The sequence below is a fragment of the Ylistrum balloti genome, unplaced genomic scaffold (genome assembly GCF_031769215.1).
Source record: "Ylistrum balloti isolate Yb309-2 unplaced genomic scaffold, AGI_CSIRO_Ybal_v1 Utg370758, whole genome shotgun sequence".
In the NCBI taxonomy this organism is placed as follows: domain Eukaryota; kingdom Metazoa; phylum Mollusca; class Bivalvia; order Pectinida; family Pectinidae; genus Ylistrum; species Ylistrum balloti.
Genome location: NW_026782445.1, coordinates 503836 through 526705, shown reverse-complemented (window position 1 = coordinate 526705; position 22870 = coordinate 503836). Strand labels below are relative to the sequence as shown.

Sequence of the window (22870 nt, the reverse complement as noted above, 5' to 3'; positions counted from 1 at the left end):
TGATGCTTTATTGTACAGGTGTACGGATGTCGACATGGCCAAGGACAAACTGATGCTTTATTGTACAGGTGTACAGATGTCGACATGGCCAAGGACAAACTGATCCTTTATTGTACAGGTGTACGGATGTCGACATGGCCAAGGACAAACTGATGCTTTTTTGTACAGGTGTACGGATGTCGACATGGCCAAGGACAAACTGATCCTTTATTGTACAGGTGTATGGATGTCGACATGGCCAAGGACAAACTGATCCTTTATTGTACAGGTGTACGGATGTCGACATGGCCAAGGACAAACTGATGCTTTTTTGTACAGGTGTACGGATGTCGACATGGCCAAGGACAAACTGATCCTTTATTGTACAGGTGTACGGATGTCGACATGGCCAAGGACAAACTGATTCTTTATTGTACAGGTGTACAGATGTTTTATTTTGTTGGAAACTTCAAATTTTCTTTCAATATCAATCAAATCTGATTTCTAAGTAAATAACTGTTTGCTGCAAATGACTTAATCAGTTTAAATCTGCTATAAAATAAGTTTAAAAAAACTGAAATCTACTTAATTGTTACTAATTAGTAAATAGAAAATAGCTATTCCTTCCTAGTAACTGTGTTTCCAGTCTGTATCTTTATGTAAATGAGTATGAGTGCAGTTGCACCAGTATATCAACTGTCACCCTTTCAGGCATATGGCTATGTTATTACACAGTGCATGTCATCACAGGCCATTCCCTATCAAAACCAATCAACCTCTGTAAAATTTCATTGCTTGTTTTGAATCAGTTGCTGTAGAATTGAGCATTAAAGCAATATTTTGCCATGTCGACGTAACATCAATATAATGCTGCGTACTTGTTCAGTCACGATTTCAGCTCAATTTATTTGAGAACAGGATAGGGTAAGGTTTTTTGAGATGGTAGGAAGTGGAAAATGTCTCACCACTCCCTAGCTGTGCCTGACAGCACCCCACTAATGTTTCATACCCACTGTTTGATAAGTACATTTCAGTGATAAAACTTCCTTATGTAAAAGGCATGATTTCATCATAATTTGTGGTTTTCTGTGAAGAAATTTATAGTCCTGTTGATTGGGGGAGTACACATGCTGAGTAAAAGTTGTGTGATGTAATGACGTACAGACAGCTTGGGATCATCTACTTTGATGCTGATTGAGACGTGACACTGACGTAATGCATTATTAACCCTCCCTTTTTAAACCAATCTACAATTACTTTTCTCACTTGGTAGAGAAAAAAATGATGTAGAAATAAAGTAGGATGGTTAGGTAAGACATCTGAAATGCATTTTTGATGTATTTCCTCACATGTATCTTATTGAATATTTGAATTGATAAAAATTGTATCATTATATAAGAATCGTATTGATACATGTGCACAGATCTTAAAGTCTGAAATTAATTCATTATGAAGCTAACAGTGAAAAGAAAAACACAATACCGCTGTCTGTTTTGGGGTTAGTTATATCTGGACAGATTGATTCTCATCAGTAGATCAGCTGTCAATGTGACGTCAAACCACTCGCCAGTGAATCAGTATTCAAGTAGTGCTGGTTTCTACTTAAGAGCAAATGTCTCACTTAACACAGGGAAGTTAGATAGTGACCTTGACCACTCACAAATCCATTATCACTGATAGAAAAAAAATCTTGAAAAAATTACCAAATGCTTGAAAGAAAAACAAAAAAGTTTTCTTGTACTTCCTCCTACAAGGCTTAGGAAAGAGACCTACACCATTAACATGCCAGCATTATCTGGTGTCTTCTGAAAACAAAGAAATCTCTAGTGATTCTTGTGCTGTATCTTTTAGTGAGTTGTTTGTTACAAGGAACCTTTTTGGTTGTTTGGATAACAGACCTCCACTCTCTTTACTTGTATGTTGTCATGTACTTCCTCTGGTGTCTGTGAATCATTCTTTAGATTTTGATCAAGAAAAGTACAATGAAGGTTGATCAATGAAGCATTATTTCTGTGTGATTTTTTAAAAAAGTGATTTTGATTTGTTTTCTTGGGGTTTCTCAATTATCAATGTTACCGAAAGGATACAAAAGTTAAATGTGTTTCCAATATGGATGAAGATTGAACAATTAATGAGACTTGTTTCCTTTTGACAGTTATTGATGTCATCTTTGTAGTCTGCTTTAGAGCACCACCCTGTGTGGTCATATGTTGTACTTAACACACTGACTATTTACTGAGACAGAAGAGTTGTATTCATACAATAAAGTTAGACCCTATGCATGTAACGAAAACACCTGAGAGAAATCCCAATACAGTGATATCAGTTGAGAAGTGTTCACTTGACTGCTGCGTTTTCCGGTCTTATCTGGCATGTTAGCTCATAATTCATACCTAATGGAGACAATATTTAGTTGGCACTGTATCAAAAATCAATATGGTATAAATTATAGATGGCAATTGCTGAAAAAAGACAAATACTGGCATGAAGTTTCAGAAGATATCAAAAGCATTATTTCTGCTGCATATTGGAAAGATTTTGTTCTACTTTAATGAAGATTCAGAGTCCAAAATATATTTGAATTATTATGAATAATCTATGTATGTAACAAAGAAATGTTTTGCCACTGCGAGTCCTAAACAGAGAACTTGTGTAAGGGTTTACACTTTGTAGGAGGGTGTCCTAAACAGAGAAATTGTGTAAGGGTTTACACTTTGTAGGAGGATGTCCTAAACAGAGAACTTGTGCCAGATTTGACACTTTCTAGGAGGATGTCCTAAACAGAGACCTTGTGTAAGGGTTTACACTTTGTAGGAGGGTGTCCTAAACAGATAACTTGTGTAAGGGTTTACACTTTGTAGGAGGGTGTCCTAAACAGATAACTTGTGTAAGGGTTTACACTTTGTAGGAGGATGTCCTAAACAGAGAACTTGTGTAAGGGTTTACACTTTGGAAACTAAGTCTGTGTCAGTGAACAAAACAGTGATCTATTGTTGTTGCTAACATGTACTGTGTCCCTGTTTGTGATAATGTTAACATATTGTCTATTTGTGTGCGGTGTTGTAAGACACCTTATGATTCAGACCCTATTTACAAGACATTTTCGATATAATTCATATGGCTGTCCAATTAATATGTATCTGTAATTACAGATGGAAATAAACAGCGTTAGACTTAACCAGTATACAGCTGTCAGATCCCTCATCCTCAGCTTCCAATGTATTGGTAATGATGTTCAGGGAGACAGAAATATGCAATAATGAAAAAACGATTGATATTTGATGAAACTTTTATAGAACAAGTAACACTGAAGGCTTGGTATTGTAATTATGATTATGCTTCTGTGTCTCCTGATCACGGTAGTTTTGGTATGCTTCCTATATGTATAGTAGTTGAGGGCATGTGTGTGCCTTGGGGAGGCAGTGGTATGACCTATAAGTCTCCTTGTGATAGTGCTACCACACTGAAGTATACGATGGAAGGCTCTAAGCAGGAAACCACACGTGTTCACATTATTCAGAAAACGGGCAAACTAGTCCCTACACAACTACAAGGCTGAATGTTAGCAACTACCATATTGTTAAAGACTCTGGTATATCTCACTAAGGAGACAGAACCCAAATCCTCCCTCATCGTAGTGCACATTTAACTGAAGGCCTATGTTAAGGAGAGCTAAGGGAAACATGGAAAAAGTTATTAGGAAAGAAGAAAGGGAGATAAAAGTTAGATCACAAATTTTGTCAGCTCATATAAATCATGTATGAAGGGCTTAAGGTACAATTCTTGTGTTGTTTGAATCCTGTATGAAGGGCTTCAATTCTTGTGTCATTTGAATCTTATATGAAGGGCTTCAATTCTTGTGTTGTTTGAATCATGTATAAAGGCCTTCAATTCTAGTGTCGTTTGAATCATGTATGAAGGGCTTCAATTCTTGTGTTGTTTGAATCTTGTATGAAGGGCTTCAATTCTTGTGTTGTTTGAATCTTGTATGAAGGGCTTCAGATACAATTCATTTGAATCATTCTAGAATAAATCATGCATAAATGGTTACATTTCTTTTGTATTCTCAAATCAAGCATTTTTTTTTGTATTAAAACTGTTAAATTTACATATTTATTCTGGATTTAAATCTCCCAGTGAGAACTTTAGTGATGTTTTTTGCTTTGTTGGAGTACACTTGACTTTAAACGTTGCTATTATATATGGTCCCTCACCAACTGTGCTGGTGTATACCGTCATATATCTCTCATATCTGAGATGTCTGTAATCATCAAAACACCATTAAACACATTACGTAGGTATTATATTCTGTATGGAAATTTTCGAATAATTCATATAATATCTTTATAATGATAAGTGGAATCTATTAAGTTAATTGATCATTAAGTGCAGTGAAAGAGATTGGTAGATAACAGATGCATCTGATTTCCTCTTGTAATCAATATCCTATACACATTAAAAATACCTATTTTAGCATCCTTAAGACGATAAACATTTATTGGGTAAAAATAATTAAAACTATATATTGAAATTAAGTCATGTTTCACTGATAAATATCTTTCTGGAGATGTAACTTGTAATGTTGGTTCAACCAGACTATAGCTTTCACATTCACATGTTGATATATATACCATGGAGACTGACCACTGTTATCGTGATTAACTCCACACACTGGCATACAGGAGTTACTATGGTAACATAAATTTACTATAGTGATTGGTTTCACATATTTGTATACAGGAATTACCATGATGACAGACTTATGATGACATACTTCACATGTTGGTATACAGAAGTTACCATGGTTACAGACTTGTTATGATGACAGACTTCAATTGTTGGAATACATAAGTTACCTTGGTTACAGACTTGTTATGATGACAGACTTCACATGTTGGTATACAGAAGTTACCATGGTTACAGACTTGTTATGATGAATGACTTCACATGTTGGTATACTGAAGTAACCATGGTGACAGACTGTTGTTATGATGATTGATTTCACATGTTGGTATACAGAAGTAACCATGGTGACAGACTGTTGTTATGGTGATTGACTTCACATGTTGGTATACAGAAGTAACCATGGTGACAGACTGTTGTTATGGTGATTGATTTCACATGTTGGTATACGTAAGTTACCATGGTGACAAAAGATGATTGACTTCACATTTAGGTAAACAGAAGTTACCATTGTTATAAGCTGATCCTATGGTGAATGTCTATGCTATCAAATTTCTTTCCATTTGTTCCTCCATCCATCTGTCCATTTGTTATTTCGTTTTGAACATACGTCATGTTCACTACTGCCTATTTGAGAGTATAGTTCCTATCATCTACATTGTATGATATTTTTTAACCATTCTCATTACATCATCTTTTTTACTGTTTCTGAATAAACAGCTGATGAAATCATCACTAGACACATGGTCTTAACTTATACTAGGCTTAGGATCATAAGTACCGAAATGATGGTTAAACAGTTTGGTATGATAGATGTGGCCGAAACCCCTGGGCAGACTTAATAAACAAGTAACTATTTGAATCCACCAGCATTGGAGCCAATTGTTAATCTGCATGTAGCATTTTATGGTTACTGTCTATTATACTACTTAGTCCCCAGACAAATTTCACTGAAAGCCTGCGCGGGTGGTTAGAACATGTAAAATGCTTTCTTCAGAAAGTGTGGACTTGAGGATAATGAGAAACTGGTGATTAGTGTCAACAAACAGTCTGGCTGGAGAGTATATTTAGAATATTATTTCAAATTTTGACGTCAATCAGTTTTTAATCTGATAACTTCATTAGTGTATTTGAAAAGAACTTGTGTTTTAAGAAGATTGACTCTTGCTTCAGTGCAGAATATGCATGACTGACTTTCCTGCCTGTAGATCTGTGTAGATGCGACCCTTGTGTATTTCCATAGACCAAAACAGATCAGCCTTTTCAGGTTGAATTTTAAGGTTTTCAACAGATTCAAAGAGATTTTGTGCTCTTGGAGAATTATTAAAGCATTGTTCAGAAAAGATTTCAGAAGTGATTGAATTATTCTGTAAGTGATTTTTAGTTGATTATAAAATCCTGCCTAAGAAAGATAGAAGGTTTAGAAAGTATATTTATGGCCTGTTTAAAAAGGTCAGGGTGGTTTAGAGAGTATGTCAATATAAACTGTTTAAGAAGGCCAGGAGGGTTAGGGAGTGTGGCATTTTAACCTGTCTAAGAAGATCAAGAAATTCAGAGAGTGTGGCCTAAGAGATCCAGGAGGTTAAGGTTGTGTGGCATTATAACCTGTCTAACAAGGTCAGGAAAGATAGTGTGGCTTCATGACCTGCCTAAAAGGGCCAGGGGTTTTACGGAGTGTGGCATTATAACCTGTCTAAGATGGTCATGAAAGTGACTTTTTGACCTGCTTAAGAGGGCCAGGAGATTTAGAGAGTGTGGCATTATAACTTGCTTAAGAAAATCAGAATTTTAAGAGAGTGTGACTTTATGATCTGCCAGGAGGTTAAGAGAGTGTGATAGAGTGTGACTTTATGATCTGTCAGGAGGTTAAGAGAGTGTGATAGAGTGTGACTTTATGATCTGTCAGGAGGTTAAGAGAGTGTGATAGAGTGTGACTTTATGATCTGTCAGGAGGTTAAGAGAGTGTGATAGAGTGTGACTTTATGATCTGTCAGGAGGTTAAGAGAGTGTGATAGAGTGTGACTTTATGATCTGCCAGGAGGTTAAGAGAGTGTGATAGAGTGTGACTTTATGATCTGCCAGGAGGTTAAGAGAGTGTGATAGAGTGTGACTTTATGATCTGTCAGGAGGTTAAGAGAGTGTGATAGAGTGTGACTTTATGATCTGTCAGGAGGTTAAGACAGTGTGATAGTGTGTGACTTTATGATCTGTCAGGAGGTTAAGAGAGTGTGACTTTATGATCTGTCAGGAGGTTAAGAGAGTGTGATAGAGTGTGACTTTATGATCTGCCAGGAGGTTAAGAGAGTGTGATAGAGTGTGACTTTATGATCTGTCAGGAGGTTAAGAGAGTGTGATAGAGTGTGACTTTATGATCTGTCAGGAGGTTAAGAGAGTGTGATAGTGTGTGACTTTATGATCTGCCAGGAGGTTAAGAGAGTGTGATAGAGTGTGACTTTATGATCTGTCAGGAGGTTAAGAGAGTGTGATAGAGTGTGACTTTATGATCTGTCAGGAGGTTAAGAGAGTGTGACTTTATGATCTGTCAGGAGGTTAAGAGAGTGTGATAGAGTGTGACTTTATGATCTGTCAGGAGGTTAAGAGAGTGTGATAGAGTGTGACTTTATGATCTGCCAGGAGGTTAAGAGAGTGTGATAGAGTGTGACTTTATGACCTGTCAGGAGGTTAAGAGAGTGTGATAGAGTGTGACTTTATGACCTGTCAGGAGGTTAAGAGAGTGTGATAGAGTGTGACTTTATGACCTGTCAGGAGGTTAAGAGAGTGTGATAGTGTGTGACATTATGATCTGCCAGGAGGTTAAGAGAGTGTGATAGAGTGTGACTTTATGATCTGTCAGGAGGTTAAGAGAGTGTGATAGAGTGTGACTTTATGACCTGTCAGGAGGTTAAGAGAGTGTGATAGAGTGTGACTTTATGACCTGTCAGGATGTTAAGAGAGTGTGATAGTGTGTGACTTTATGATCTGTCAGGAGGTTAAGAGAGTGTGATAGAGTGTGACTTTATGATCTGTCAGGAGGTTAAGAGAGTGTGATAGTGTGTGACTTTATGATCTGCCAGGAGGTTAAGAGAGTGTGATAGAGTGTGACTTTATGATCTGCCAGGAGGTTAAGAGAGTGTGATAGAGTGTGACTTTATGATCTGTCAGGAGGTTAAGAGAGTGTGATAGAGTGTGACTTTATGATCTGTCAGGAGGTTAAGAGAGTGTGATAGTGTGTGACTTTATGATCTGTCAGGAGGTTAAGAGAGTGTGACTTTATGATCTGTCAGGAGGTTAAGAGAGTGTGATAGAGTGTGACTTTATGATCTGTCAGGAGGTTAAGAGAGTGTGATAGAGTGTGACTTTATGATCTGCCAGGAGGTTAAGAGAGTGTGATAGAGTGTGACTTTATGACCTGTCAGGAGGTTAAGAGAGTGTGATAGAGTGTGACTTTATGACCTGTCAGGAGGTTAAGAGAGTGTGATAGAGTGTGACTTTATGACCTGTCAGGAGGTTAAGAGAGTGTGATAGTGTGTGACTTTATGACCTGCCAGGAGGTTAAGAGAGTGTGATAGAGTGTGACTTTATGATCTGTCAGGAGGTTAAGAGAGTGTGATAGTGTGTGACTTTATGATCTGTCAGGAGGTTAAGAGAGTGTGATAGAGTGTGACTTTATGATCTGCCAGGAGGTTAAGAGAGTGTGATAGAGTGTGACTTTATGATCTGTCAGGAGGTTAAGAGAGTGTGATAGAGTGTGACTTTATGATCTGCCAGGAGGTTAAGAGAGTGTGATAGAGTGTGACTTTATGATCTGTCAGGAGGTTAAGAGAGTGTGATAGAGTGTGACTTTATGATCTGTCAGTAGGTTAAGAGAGTGTGATAGAGTGTGACTTTATGATCTGCCAGGAGGTTAAGAGAGTGTGATAGTGTGTGTCCTGATAGACAGATTTTTTTATTTCTAAGTTTACAAGTTATATGTATAGGATTCTGAAAATCACCTTTCACACATTCATTAAAATGTAAGCAGAATGTCCAATTTATTTCTAGGGGTGGAGGATATCATTTTGCTACCAGTTACTCTGATATGAAATTGGAAAATGATATATGATGAAATGATTTTTAAATAGTGATATTTCATCTTTATTTGGAACCTTAACAAGGAGAAGACATGTTCAATGTGTTCTGTATCTTTCATTCTGCTTATGCTGATAACATTCAAGAAACATTCCTAAAAGGGACCGCTGTCTGAACATAACAAATTCTTACTTGTCTGCACAATAAAGACTTTTCAATTACAATTTACACCAATTAACACATGAAAAACTTTTTTCCAGAATCTGTAATAATTGACGTGATTTGTTCTACAGTACTACAATATATTTGGAACAATGACATGGTGGATGGAGAAATCTTTAAGTTCTTATACATCTCCTGATAAGACTTTAGAGATCTTGTGGTTTTCAAAAGACAAACCTTGGACCTATATGTAAAAGTATCTGTGATAGTTTTAGATAAGTTTCAGAACTAATCAGTTCCTAGTTTAATGTGAAATCATTAATTTTCATTGGTTTTATGGGTCAAAAATGTCTGTCCACACACTGATGAATTAAGAACATGTATTGAGCTTTATTTATCCAAATAATCAAATGTCAACAAAAAAGTGATTTTTTGGAAAACCATGAAGATTGAGCCCCACAGAAATAACTGATTATACAGTAATGTCACAAACAAAACTAACACAGAAATGTTGTAAATGAAAGTTGTTTATTTCACAAAATATTTGTCTATATTTCTGTCCTTACACACGCGATCACTACTATCTCAGTAGAAGATGTACAGCATGACTCTGGAATTCACGTCTGAAATACAATTATATATGGACATTTTACAATACTGTAGGGATTCATCATTACATACAATTAAGGAAAACAATTATTTGTCAGTGCAATCTTCTGAGTTACAAAATTGTTAATCACTGTGCATTTTTTAAAAAATGAAAAAAATCTGTTGGGAGAAACAAGATTTTTCTGTACAGTATAATCACAAGCAATCATAATAAAGGGATAAACAAAACACATTACATGTACATCCAATGTTTAAAAATCACCAAGAAATTCTACGAAGATCATAAAATTAAAAAAAAATGATTTTATGATCAACATTTTTTTTCCCTGTTTTATTGAACATGTAGAATGTTGATATAGTTTTCTTAATTCAAAATAGATAATTCTGCAGCTTTCTCATTTTATGTCAGATATAGCTATACCAACTGAAATTGGAGAATTTACTGAAAGTTTCAGGTTAAAATTTCATGGTAAGATACATCTGTGATGTGTTGCTTCAATTTCACAGGAAATCAGAACTTTATGTACCCAGGCAGCAGTGTTTCTCGTTTTGTCAGATTTAAGTATATATAGAGAAAATAAAACAGAAGCATGTTAAGGAATTAGGGAATGACATCATATCTTACTGGAAAGATGTAAAAGAGTTATCTCCCCTGAATTAAGCTTAAAGATTTACACAGAACATGATATTTGTGTTCAACTAAAAGCTTATTTCTTATGGATTACACTCTAAAGTATAAATAAAGAACTGTAGGTCTGTTTGATATTAGCTGTTCTGAACTGTTAAATTTTGGGTCTTCGAAATACATGCCTCATCAAACTGGTGATAACTATATGGGTCCATGGGTTAATCTAGAATATGGGGAATATTACCATTGTGGAAAAAAGGTATGTTTGTCTGTTTTTAGGAATCAAAACAATTTGGACAACCCTTATGTTCAGAATTCCAAAGTGGGATGGGGTAAAGATATATAGTATACATAAAGATAATAAAGAAATAGGACAGTATGGAGGTTTAATGGATAATTTTTCATGACGGCGTTATTATAAAATGTGTTTAGTAACAATATGCTAATAATTCTACCCTTTTTAAGTAGTAAAGTTGGTAAAGATCAATCCCTAGAGTCTCATACATGTACACAGAGTTGTGACAATCTATTAATATCTGATGAGTATATGATTATCAGATAAAACTTTGTGGATTAATTAATGAAGTTGTAATAAATCATGGAAGAAATAAACTAAATATAGATTTCTTTATGAAATAACATTCCTGTTTTATCATGTGCTGTAACTATATATAGAAACAAATGCTACAATAGCACCACCTCATTCTGTCTTACACCAGGTAAATATAAAAATAAATTTGACACCGTACAAGCATAGAAATGGAGACAAAATTTACAGCAACAGACTGGAAGATTTAACATTTATTGTACTTTAATCCCCCGAAAAGTGTAACACCTAATATGGGAATTTTGCTTTACAATTAACAAGGAATAGATTTGCTTATTTTTTGGGGTTTTTTGTTTTTTTTTGGGGGGGGGGGGGATTTAGAAAATTGGTTAAAATATTATCAGCAGAATCGCCATGTTGTAAAATCATGTACTTTAAAATAGAAATAATTTTTTACACTCAAAATTACTGTAAAATGATTGATTTTTGGAGCATTAATTTTCATTGATCTCATGGGTACACTTATCTCACAAATTTTGATGTCCATGAACTGTTAAATATAAGTTCATTTATAAAGCTGTTTTTATCAACAAAATCAAATATTTACAAACAGTAATTTTTTGAAAATCACAAAATTTAAGCCCCATGTAAGTATATAATCTTACAGTATACTGTATATTTATAAACCAAACATAATGATGAAATAGGTGATGAAGTGTAATGGAGACTGATGGGTTTGGTCCATCCTTACTAATGAAAAGTGATGTATATTGCTGTATGGAATTCTCTGATAACATGCTATTAAATGGTTTATACCGGTCTGGTTAAACTGCTGTACATTTCTTTTTGATCAGGTATATTAAGTAGAAAAGCCAAGGTATGCTTCTGTAAATACACCGTATCAAGAGATATCTGTAGGAGGATTTAACATCACGATATTATTGGTCAATACAGATAGTGCACATTTAAATACCCAGCAAATATTTATCCAGCAAATGAAATCTCAGAAATGTCCTGTATACATGGACATCAGTTCACAGGTCCAGACTTACCCATGAACTAGCCCAAAATGGGACAACACAGAAATATTAGCCCTTGAAACTATACAACTTATATACAATATGTTGGAGAATTTTTGAGCTTCAGCCTGTTTAAAGCTAAAAAATTAAAATCAAACTCCAGCAAATTTGATGTAATAATTTATATAATAATTACAACACATTTCTAATGAAATATCCATACACCATATGCATCCATGCATATACATTGTACTATGATAACCGCATCTCCTGCTGTTTAGTGTTAGTCTGCCCGCAGACTACTCCATTGTGCAGGTCATGCCTACCAGATATATAGTACATCGTTATATGACAGTCATTTTTCCTACATTCTGATTGGTCCAAGCATTTCTCTTGTCTCTAAATATAATAATTGTGATGTTACACTGAAACAGGCAGATTCAGTGTAAGTGAGAAGATTATACCAGTCCTAAACACAGTCTGTTGTCTCATAGGTGAAGTGAACAATCCAATACCAGCGCTTCAAGTTTTGACCAATCAGAAGTGTGAATTGTCAAAAAATATTAAAACAATTACTGATCCTAGTTCAGATGAATACAAGGATTTATTAACATGGGAAGGTAATTTTTCCATGGCCATCTAGTTAAGAAATCCTTGTATTAACTAGTTATGTAACTAGGTCAAATGTAATTCATATATTTATAGATTGTTTACATCTCTTCTCATTTCCGTGGTTTTTAATATCATATGTATAATCTTGGTTCTCATTGATTCATAAGGAATGAATTTTGTTTTTATCTTTTACAAGTGTCCTTGAATAATTTACCCTTTGAGTTGATTCGTGTAGCTTATATAATGCCACCAACACCGATATTGTGGTAAAATTTTATCACACCAACACCACGATAAAATATGTTATCACACCAACATTGTGGTAAAATTTTATCACACCAACACATCAGTAATTATGTTGCCACCACCAACACTGCAGAAATATTTTTACCTCGTGTCATCCTTCAGCAACACTGTCATTGTGTTTCTTCTGTCCGTGTTGAGCTGAGACGCAGCAGCATAACTCATGGCGAGGCTGTCCATACGAAACCTGCCACGCTTACACAGGTGGCACTTCAGAATGCGAATAAAAGTTCGGCGGAAGGCCGTGTTAAACATGGTGTATATGATAGGGTTGGCTAATGAAGCAACATATCCCATCCACAAAAATACTGACATCATTTCTGGTGTCAACGCCCACATACATGCAGCGCAGGACACCGACAGGATGTTTACAATGAAGAAAGGTGTCCATAGTACCACAAACACTGCGAAGATAATTCCTAACACCTTGGAAGCTTTCCTCTCGTTAGACGTTGCTTTTTTAGATAAAATTTGTTTCATTCCTTGAGACTTATTAAAACGTTTCAGTAGATATTTGATACTTTTTTTAGAAGGTTCATGTCGTTTGAAGTAGACATGCTCTGGTGACTCTGTACTTGGTCGCCTACTGTCGTCGCTGACACAGTGACCATTACCCACAGCACTTCCATTGCACTTTTGTAAGAGTGGCATTGTGGCATCCTGTGGCACACTGAGTCGGTACATGTGGAATGAGCTGGGGTTAAGGTTGATGGTGAGAAACTCGGATGAAGAAGAAGAATCCAAATCATCCACAGAGGAGTCATACATGGTTGGGCGTATAGAGTTGTAACCTCCATCTGGTAACTGGCTGTGACTATACACACGACAGTTATTGTCCACTTCTTCTCCGTTAGGAATGTGGCCATGGCTTGCCGACAGTTTCCTTGGTGAGCGTTCCTTTGGAGAGTGCTCCTTACTTGGGGAGTGCTCCTTATTTGGAGAGCAGTGAGCACATTCCTTGTTGGGAGAGGAATGTTCTTTGCTTGGAGAGCCAAAACCATCCTTTAGGCATTGATCCATTTCTCGTTGGATTTGGAAGTAGTGTTGCTTCCACTCCTTGAATTTGAAATCTCGTGTAAGGTTGCCACAACTATGAAACTGGACTGTCTCTGACAGGCGTTGAGGTGAGGCAGCCTTGCCATTCTCCAAGTTAGGCATATTGTTAAATGATGCAGCACAGTGGAGCGTGTGCCGATCACGTTTAGAGACTTTTAAGTCCTTGTCTGGTCCACACCGACAAACATCAGGTCCAGCATTTGTTGGAGAGCTGCATTGACATGCATTTTGGGTAGATCCTGAGTTTTCTTCACTGGAGGAGCACATATTAAATTTTGGGATGAGGTTGACTTCTGTTCCATGCTGACAGCTCTCACATTTTGATCGTAGTAGGTCTGTCTGGGAGTCGCATTGACAACTGTCATCATCAGAAGGGTTAGAAACACGGATCTCTAGACACGACATAGAGGCTGACCGATTTGTTTCGGCTTTGAAGTGAGTACTGAGGAACCTGTCATCCTGCTGAGAGGCTGTGTTCTGCTGCAGCTCTTCAGATGACAGTGGGTCGTACTGACCATTCGGGTTGGTGAGGTCCTGATTTGGTGTACTAGCAGGCAGATTGTCCTGCTGTGACAGAATTCCAGCTAGCATTGTCGCATCAGTATCACTGTTATTGCCTAAACTCACCTTACGCGATCCATCATCACTTGGAGGAGATAACAGTGTCCTTATCACACATCGATTCTCTCCATATCTATTACGTGGTCTGTAATTATTTGAACGCTCTATATTTTTCATGAGAAGTTGGTTTTTCCAAAGTATTCGAATTGTTAAAACATATGTAATGAGCATTATAGTCAGAGGTATGTAAAAGGCAAAAATTGATGCATAAATCACAAAATTGGCAACCGTTGGCACACACAATCCATCGTTGTACACATTTGTTGTGTCTTTCGCACCGATTATGAATATAGGACTACTTATGGTGATTGATACAATCCATACAAAGAATATCTTTAACACGACCATCATCTTCGTCTTATTACGACCATATCTCATCGGGTATTTAAGTGTGAAGAAACGATCCATAGACATGGTGCACATGTGCCAGATAGAGGCTGTACACATCAGGACATCTACGGCTACCCAGAAAACACACACGCCAGCGTCAAAGGGGAAGTAACCTGAAAGATAAAAACAAATATTAGTTGCGAAGGAAAATTACAGGATTTTGTTCAAATTAGAGGAAAAGAATGATGGACATTAGCTACAAAAGAAAATTACTTGATGGTACTCGAACTAGAAAAAACAAAGAAATTGATAAAAAAAAACATCAGCTACAAAATAAGATTACAGGATGGCACTGAAACCAGAAAACGGAAAAAAAGCTAAAAGATTTTTAACAGATGGCTGTGCTTGAACCAAAACATGGATCAGAACTGGAAAATTTATCTAGTGCATTGTATACAGTCTGTATAAATATGAATATAAACATTATTCATTTTACAACAATTGCTAAACATGTTATCATCATATATAATCACTCTTGTTGGCTCAGACGGAAGCATGCAAGGAATCTTTAATGATGGGAGGAAACAGAGTCCTAGGGAAAACCCACATTGTTGAGCAGGTGATTCCCATACGTTTTCATGTCTGCCCGAGGAATTGAACCCAGAAGCCTAGGTCAATGGCATGTGTTCTACCAATGGGGCACCTGACCACCAATGTCTATCATTTAAGCAATGTTCTATTTCATATTTATGTTCAGAATGAAGGGTTTTTCAGGTACACTACCTCTTTTGCAAGACATAAATATTTTTAGATTTAAGCTGCACACAGTTTTGTTCCCTATTTATTATTAATGATATTAGATAGGTGTGTCGGTGAATGTGATTAAATTTGCTGGATTTAACATTATTAGCTGAATATTACTCTCAATGCAGATCAATTTTAAGCAGAGGCATACATGTATTTAGAAAGAATTTTAAGTTTTTATGAAAATGTGAAACTGTACTTTACAGATTCATCCCTCCCATCTAGCCTACAAATCCACTGATAAAATAACGGGGCAAATTTGTAGGTTTATTATGACTGAGGAATAGTCATTTTATAGGAATTAGTTTTAATTCAGTTAAATAGAATAAATTTTTTATCGCAGCATGTTACAGATCTGTAGGCACAAGTTAGACTTATGGTTACGCATTACTAGCGTTAGAGTTTGATAAACATTTGTATGACAGATTTGGTAGAAAGAATTATGAACACACACTATCAATCTGGAAAATAAGCAGCTTGTGAAGGGAGATAACTCTAACCTTGAGTGAATCCTTGTGTTGCTTTTATTGAATATGAAATTTCAATTTTTTTTCTATATGAATAGATGGTGTTACTGAGGAGAAATAGACCATCATCATCTGTAAACTATGACAGCATATAATCAGGATTTTGTGTAGTCAACAATTATACTGTGAAGTTTTTAAGTAGATTTCATGTTTATTTTATATATAAATATTTATATTGAAAGTCCTTTGTCATTGGATAATAAAGGCCATGTGATATGCTTTATGTCTGTAAGGTACAGAGACTGATGTCTAGTTTCAGACTTTAACTGTCGCACCTGGTAAATAGCTGTTTGTGGGTTATGGAGGTAGACAAAAGTGATTTACAATTTTTACATTCTTTATAACATATTTACAGTAGAGGAATGGGTATTGATTTTATCATAGCTCTGCCTGATTATTTAGATGGAGGCTACAATTTTTAGTAGCGTTGATGTTTGTGTAGAAGCTTTTACTATATGATGTATCATACAAAGTACTGCCAGAAGCAAAGTTACTGCAGTGAGAGTGAAGATCCATCAGCATCGTTAAACACAGTATATATTGATTTTACAAGTTTGTCAAAATACTGGTTCTTATACATTGGGTTTACCCACAAGTCAAACTACAAAACTTTCAGCACTATTATCTAGAAACCTGTCAAAATACAAAATTTTAACATTTTGATTTTTCAAACTATGTCAAACTACAAAATTTTAACAGCTTGATTTTCAAACCTGTTGAAGTGCTGAGTTTTTAACACATTGATTTGAGAAACTTGTTAAAATACAAAATTTTAACTCTTTGATTAAGAAACCTGTCAAAATCCTACTTTTTACATTTATTCTGGAAATGTCTAGTTAAAAAATTTTAACACATTAATTTAAGAAACCTGTCAAAATACAAGTTTTTTGACTTGTTGATTTTTTTAACATATCAGTTGAAAATCTATCAAGATACAAAACTTCAATTATGTCATTTTAGAAGCCTTTCCCTAAACAAGTCTGTACACAGTGGATTTAACAAATTAACCATTCATTGTGAAAAATGGATTTCTATGAACCTGTCAAATTTAGAAATTTAGATTTAACATGAATATACAACATTTGAATTATGTAGAAAAATGATGGAATACAAACATTGTGGTGTATAAGTAAGGATCAACCAACCTGTCACACCTACAACTGTCTGTTAATTACAAGCGTTTATCAGTTGATCGCTTGATTATAATAAATAAAGGAAGGGTTATATTGGATGTTTTCTTGTGATGTGTGCATTAATTACACACAGTTTACCTAGGAGGAATTTCTCGATAGTACGGATTAATAATATAGGTACGGAGATTAAGTCATTCAGTGTGAAATACCATTAACAAACAGAAAAGAAGTGAAATACATTGATGTTAATCATTAACATCCAACGTTGACTCATTCTGTTGAAGAATTCCTGGGATTGGCTTATATTATCAACTTTTACTATTATTATCAAATATTTGTGTCACTGAACAGATAAACATTGAAATGTGACGCTGTGTCATTAAGTCTACCTCATCAATCTTATTGTAACATCAATCCATCAGTGAAATAGGTTCCCCCTCTATACACTTGTCTATATCAGTTCTACAAACAAATGGTAGACTACTTCATGTGATCGTGGTGGCTTCCTGAAATCTTTCCAACTCCTTTTTGTTTTATTTTGCATATAAATGTACAGCAATAAGTTTTATTGAACTCACATCTTGCTGTACCCTGGTTTTAGGACAGTCGCAACAGACTACACCGTTACTAGGAGTCAGTCGCTGTAGGCTGTTCTCTGTTCCTTGGACAGTTACCACAGTCTGTAACCGATTCCAGGACAGACACTGCAGGCTGTACCATGTTTCTAAGACAGACACCGCAGGCTGTACCATGTTTCTAAGACAGACACAGAAGGCTGTGCCATGTTTCTAAGACAGACACAGAAGACTGTGCCATGTTTCTAAGACAGACACAGAAGGCTGTGCCATGTTTCTAAGACAGACACCACAGGCTGTGCCATGTTTCTAAGACAGACACCGCAGGCTGTACCCTGTTTCTAAGACACCACAGTCTCTACCATGTTTCTAATAATGACACCATCAGCTGTATCCTTTTACTTAGTACACAATAATTGTGACTAGTTGATATACAAGCACACAAGGAATATTAACAAAGAGCGACCCAGGCCATTTTTACTTATTCTTTAAAAAATTTTAAAAAATTGAAGATTCTTAAGTTAATGACATACTCAGTTAAAAGGTTGAAATAATTTGCACTGAATCATCTTTGCTATTCTACATCTGCCCATCCTGAGAGTAAAATAGAAAAATATGTTTTGTTTTACATAAACCAGTTGAAGTTAATAGGTTGGTGTTGCTGTCTAGAAAAAAAAGTTCCCCCTCTATACACTTGTCTATATCAGTTCTACAAACAAATGGTAGACTACTTCATGTGATCGTGGTGGCTTCCTGAAATCTTTCCAACTCCTTTTTGTTTTATTTTGCATATAAATGTACAGCAATAAGTTTTATTGAACTCACATCTTGCTGTACCCTGGTTTTAGGACAGTCGCAACAGACTACACCGTTACTAGGAGTCAGTCGCTGTAGGCTGTTCTCTGTTCCTTGGACAGTTACCACAGTCTGTAACCGATTCCAGGACAGACACTGCAGGCTGTACCATGTTTCTAAGACAGACACCGCAGGCTGTACCATGTTTCTAAGACAGACACAGAAGGCTGTGCCATGTTTCTAAGACAGACACAGAAGGCTGTGCCATGTTTCTAAGACAGACACAGAAGGCTGTGCCATGTTTCTAAGACAGACACAGAAGGCTGTGCCATGTTTCTAAGACAGACACCACAGGCTGTGCCATGTTTCTAAGACAGACACCGCAGGCTGTACCCTGTTTCTAAGACACCACAGTCTCTACCATGTTTCTAATAATGACACCATCAGCTGTATCCTTTTACTTAGTACACAATAATTGTGACTAGTTGATATACAAGCACACAAGGAATATTAACAAAGAGCGACCCAGGCCATTTTTACTTATTCTTTAAAAAATTTTAAAAAATTGAAGATTCTTAAGTTAATGACATACTCAGTTAAAAGGTTGAAATAATTTGCACTGAATCATCTTTGCTATTCTACATCTGCCCATCCTGAGAGTAAAATAGAAAAATATGTTTTGTTTTACATAAACCAGTTGAAGTTAATAGGTTGGTGTTGCTGTCTAGAAAAAAAAGTTCAGTTCCATTACAAAAAAGATACAAGTTATTGCAAAACTTGAACATCTGGATAATGATAGTTCCATAATACTCATCATTCTCTGTCTGATGGGAATCTCCTATCTGACACAACTGATGGCGCGGGCAGAGGCGTGAAGCAAACATTATATGGGGTCAGGGAATTCTGGGAAGGGCAGAAATACCTCAAAGAAATTGCACACAAGTACACAATGTAGGAAAATAGAAAAAAAATCTTCTCCCTCATTGAATTTCTATGTTTTATCAGTGTGGTTTTGATTTATGTACAGGAAAGCAATCAATTCTGTAGTGAATGTGCAGTTCCGTGACGTTGGATGGTTAACTCCGGACATTGTGTATTGTATCGCTATAAATATATGACGTAAGGCAGAAATGTAGAGAACCTTCCAAAATAATCAATAATTAGTTAGAAAACCTGTTTATTTTATCATCAATAAATATTAATATTCGATGACTGTCTCTCAAATTAATGACTATGATCAGTCTGAGAGCATGTGAATGACAGATAAACATTGGGTTATTGTGTTATAGTCTTGTTTCAATAAACAGTTTGCATGACCCTGAGATGTCGTAATTTCATGTTACCAGTCTAAGAGACGATCTTTATGATAAAGCACTAACTTTACCTCTTGATGCTGTACTGCTGTATGTGCCTGCTGTTAACCAATCTGAATACACTCTTAAATTATGCAAAATCAAAGGAATTGGGAGTGTACCTCAGACTCCATACCCTAAACTGATAGATACTCTTCACAAACACAATTCTCCTAAAAATGATGCAAGTAATGAAATTGAGTAAGAAGCAGTGAAATTTGAAAAAAGAAAAAGTCCAGAAGACTTGACATTTATTATATATATGATTGGTTTATACTTTGATGTTTGTTTTGAAGCTATAACTTTATAAATTGGTGCTAATTTGATTAAAAACTCTCAGTTTAATTTAATGCTCCCAAAAATAGAATTACTGAAACACTGATTTGGCACAAATTAATGTACATATACTGAATTAGTATTTTAAAGGACTTAATTAATTTGTTGTAATAGAAATACTCCTTTAATTACTTAAGAGTTATATTCCTTTAAAACAATTTTGTTTAATCTGGCATGTTTTTGTTTTTTTCAGGTAAGTGAAAATTTGGAAGATTTGCAAAAAATAGAAGTTATGTGTAATGGCTGTGGAAAAGTACAACAGAACCTACCTCAGGTAACGAGTGGGGCTTCATGATCAACATGTCATGTGACCAGATTATCATGCTGGGCAGCATTGGGCAGTATTACATGAACTGAATATACTGGGCAGTGTCATGTGACCCCAGTATGATGGGGGTGGTGTCATGTGACCAGAATATGATTGTACAGTATCATGTGACCCAAGTTATGATGGGGATAGTGTCATGTGACCAGAATATTATTTGGCAGTGTCACATGATCTGAATATGATTGTACAGTGTCATGTGACCAGAAAAGAACAAAAATGTCCCCAAACATTAATTCATTAGCCGTAGTTATTGTGCTTTGTAAAGTTTCTTTGTAAAGATGCCTATCATTAGGTAGCAGGTTCAAGATGGCTTCTTATAGCACTGAGGACAAGAGTCAGCATGTTGATACATGTTAGCATTATAACTTCCATGCTGTTCTTAGTTCTACATCTCCTGCTTCAACTTACTCAGAACTCTGGTCACGTTGCAATTTTTTTTCTGGTCACGTTACAATTTTTTTCTGCAACAAATGCTTCTATTTGCTGTCCTGGTGGAAAAGTGCATGTTCTTTGTAATTGAAATGAGGACTGAAAAATCAGCACTGTCAATTTTCGAATGGAGATATGTTTATTATGGACCGAATATATCCATTCTAAATTAATAAATTATGGTGTAAAATACATCCTATTGTATGGGAAACTTTGATGTTTACACAGTAATTAAACAGAACTAGGGCCTAGATATGGAAACATATGTCTTTTGTCTGATATTGAGCTGTTTTCACTGTCGTTGAATTATAAGCTACCATCATCAATCATTTCATTTAAGTTGTCAGTTTCTGTAGCCTTTCAATTATTTTTTATTAATTTATTCTAATGGCTGAAATTTGTTTCTACATCTACAACATTACTGAATTCTGGATGAAAGATTAAGTAGCAGTTATTGTGCTGTAAGTGATTGGTTGACTGTAGCCCACAGATACTATTGTCAGGCACTCCACCCGAGATGTGTGACCCCCAAAGGTATTACCAGGGACGTGATATGGAGGTAGATTGTGGTTCGTTATGGACTGTACTTATTTAAATCTGATGCAATCATTATTGGTGAAGGTTTATCAACAATTATCGTAGTCAGGAGACTCGTCAGCTTACAGAACTGTTCACCAAAGGAGATTTAGGAAAAAACAGGATTTTATCATCTGTGGTGAATTCTATAAATCTCATAAATATTTGAAGGAAAACTCATGTTAGATTTTGTTTATCATTTTACGAGTTTGTTGACTTGTAAACGTGCGATCATAGTTTAGTATCTCCTACAATAGTGTCTGTTTGTCTAGTTGTAGAATTACTGAGTCAATAGGGAGTGTAAAGGATTTATTTCTTCTGTTATGTTAAATAACCATAAACAGCCATCTTAATGTACTATTATGTTATCAACAGGAGTGTCAGAAAACATCATGAATGACAACAGATGTTATGTTAGATGACAAGACCTGTGTCTATAGCAGCTGAGATGTCACAATATATGTATAGATGTTCCATCCTAAACCTATCCCTAAATGGTGATTGTCTACATGTAGTCATGGTAACGAATGGAGGGGATACACCCATCAACCCTTAGGAATCAGTCGCCAGAATGCAATTTTCTTATTGTAAAAAACACCATTCTTCTCCCAAGGCTAATTTCCAGACATTCAGACATAAGACATTGATAATTAACTTTCACTGAAACATTAATTTCATGGTTTACCTATCTTTTGTTTTTTTGTAATTACTTAAAAAGTACCCAGTGATAAAAAATGATAACATTGATTAAAACAACATGGTATTTTTTTCTTGAAGTAGAGCATCTGTATTCGTAAAAAAACCATTTGTTTTGATGAACAATTAAGAGATACAAGTATGATTTTGATAATATTGATTCTGTGAAATCCAAAATTAATTCTGACTGTTAGGATATTCCAGAAATTATACATTTGAATTTGTCGGACACTGATGATTTCCCTTATAAATATTCTCATTTCAGTAGGTAATGTGATACCCCAATAGCATTCCATAGCATTTACTCCTCCTGAAATCTGGGCAATCTTAGACAAGATCATCTTTATCAACTTTTATATCCACTACTTGAGACTGATAAGCACAATGTCCAGCTATTTTCTGGTCATTTGTCTGCAAATGGTCTTATCTTTTTCATTGCCCTGTCTGGACATCAAGGGATTGGCTTATGGCCTTTGACCCTTAAATATCAGCAGTTGACCCATCCTCTTTTTTATTTGGAAATCTCTGTTCATATTTATAGGGAGGGGAGCTAGGTATGACCTGTCTAATCTTTCTTGTCCTGTCTAGTAGTTCAGAGATGCACACTACGATTGAGTGGGATGATATTATTGTTTCTGTTTTAGGATTCACACCTAATCACTATCTGTTGGTATCACTATATAGTGTCAGTCAATTTTGTAT

At 35.7% G+C, this 22870-nt stretch overlaps 2 protein-coding genes across 3 annotated transcripts in view; one reads left to right on the top strand and one right to left on the bottom strand.

Annotated features, from left to right (window-relative positions):
- Positions 1-22870, top strand: part of LOC132558135 (26S proteasome non-ATPase regulatory subunit 1-like) — a 233656-nt gene that overhangs the window by 60011 nt on the left and 150775 nt on the right. The gene's annotated exons all lie outside the window — the stretch shown is intronic.
- LOC132558117 (uncharacterized) overlaps positions 9402-22870 on the bottom strand; it is a 32601-nt gene continuing 19132 nt past the window's right edge. The window contains exons 2-3 of the mRNA XM_060222647.1: positions 12699-14790; positions 9402-9515 (exon numbers count right to left, since the gene is read on the bottom strand). Coding sequence (XP_060078630.1) covers positions 9473-9515; positions 12699-14790 — 2135 coding nt within the window. The 3' untranslated portion in view covers positions 9402-9472. The remainder of the gene's footprint in view (positions 9516-12698; positions 14791-22870) is intronic.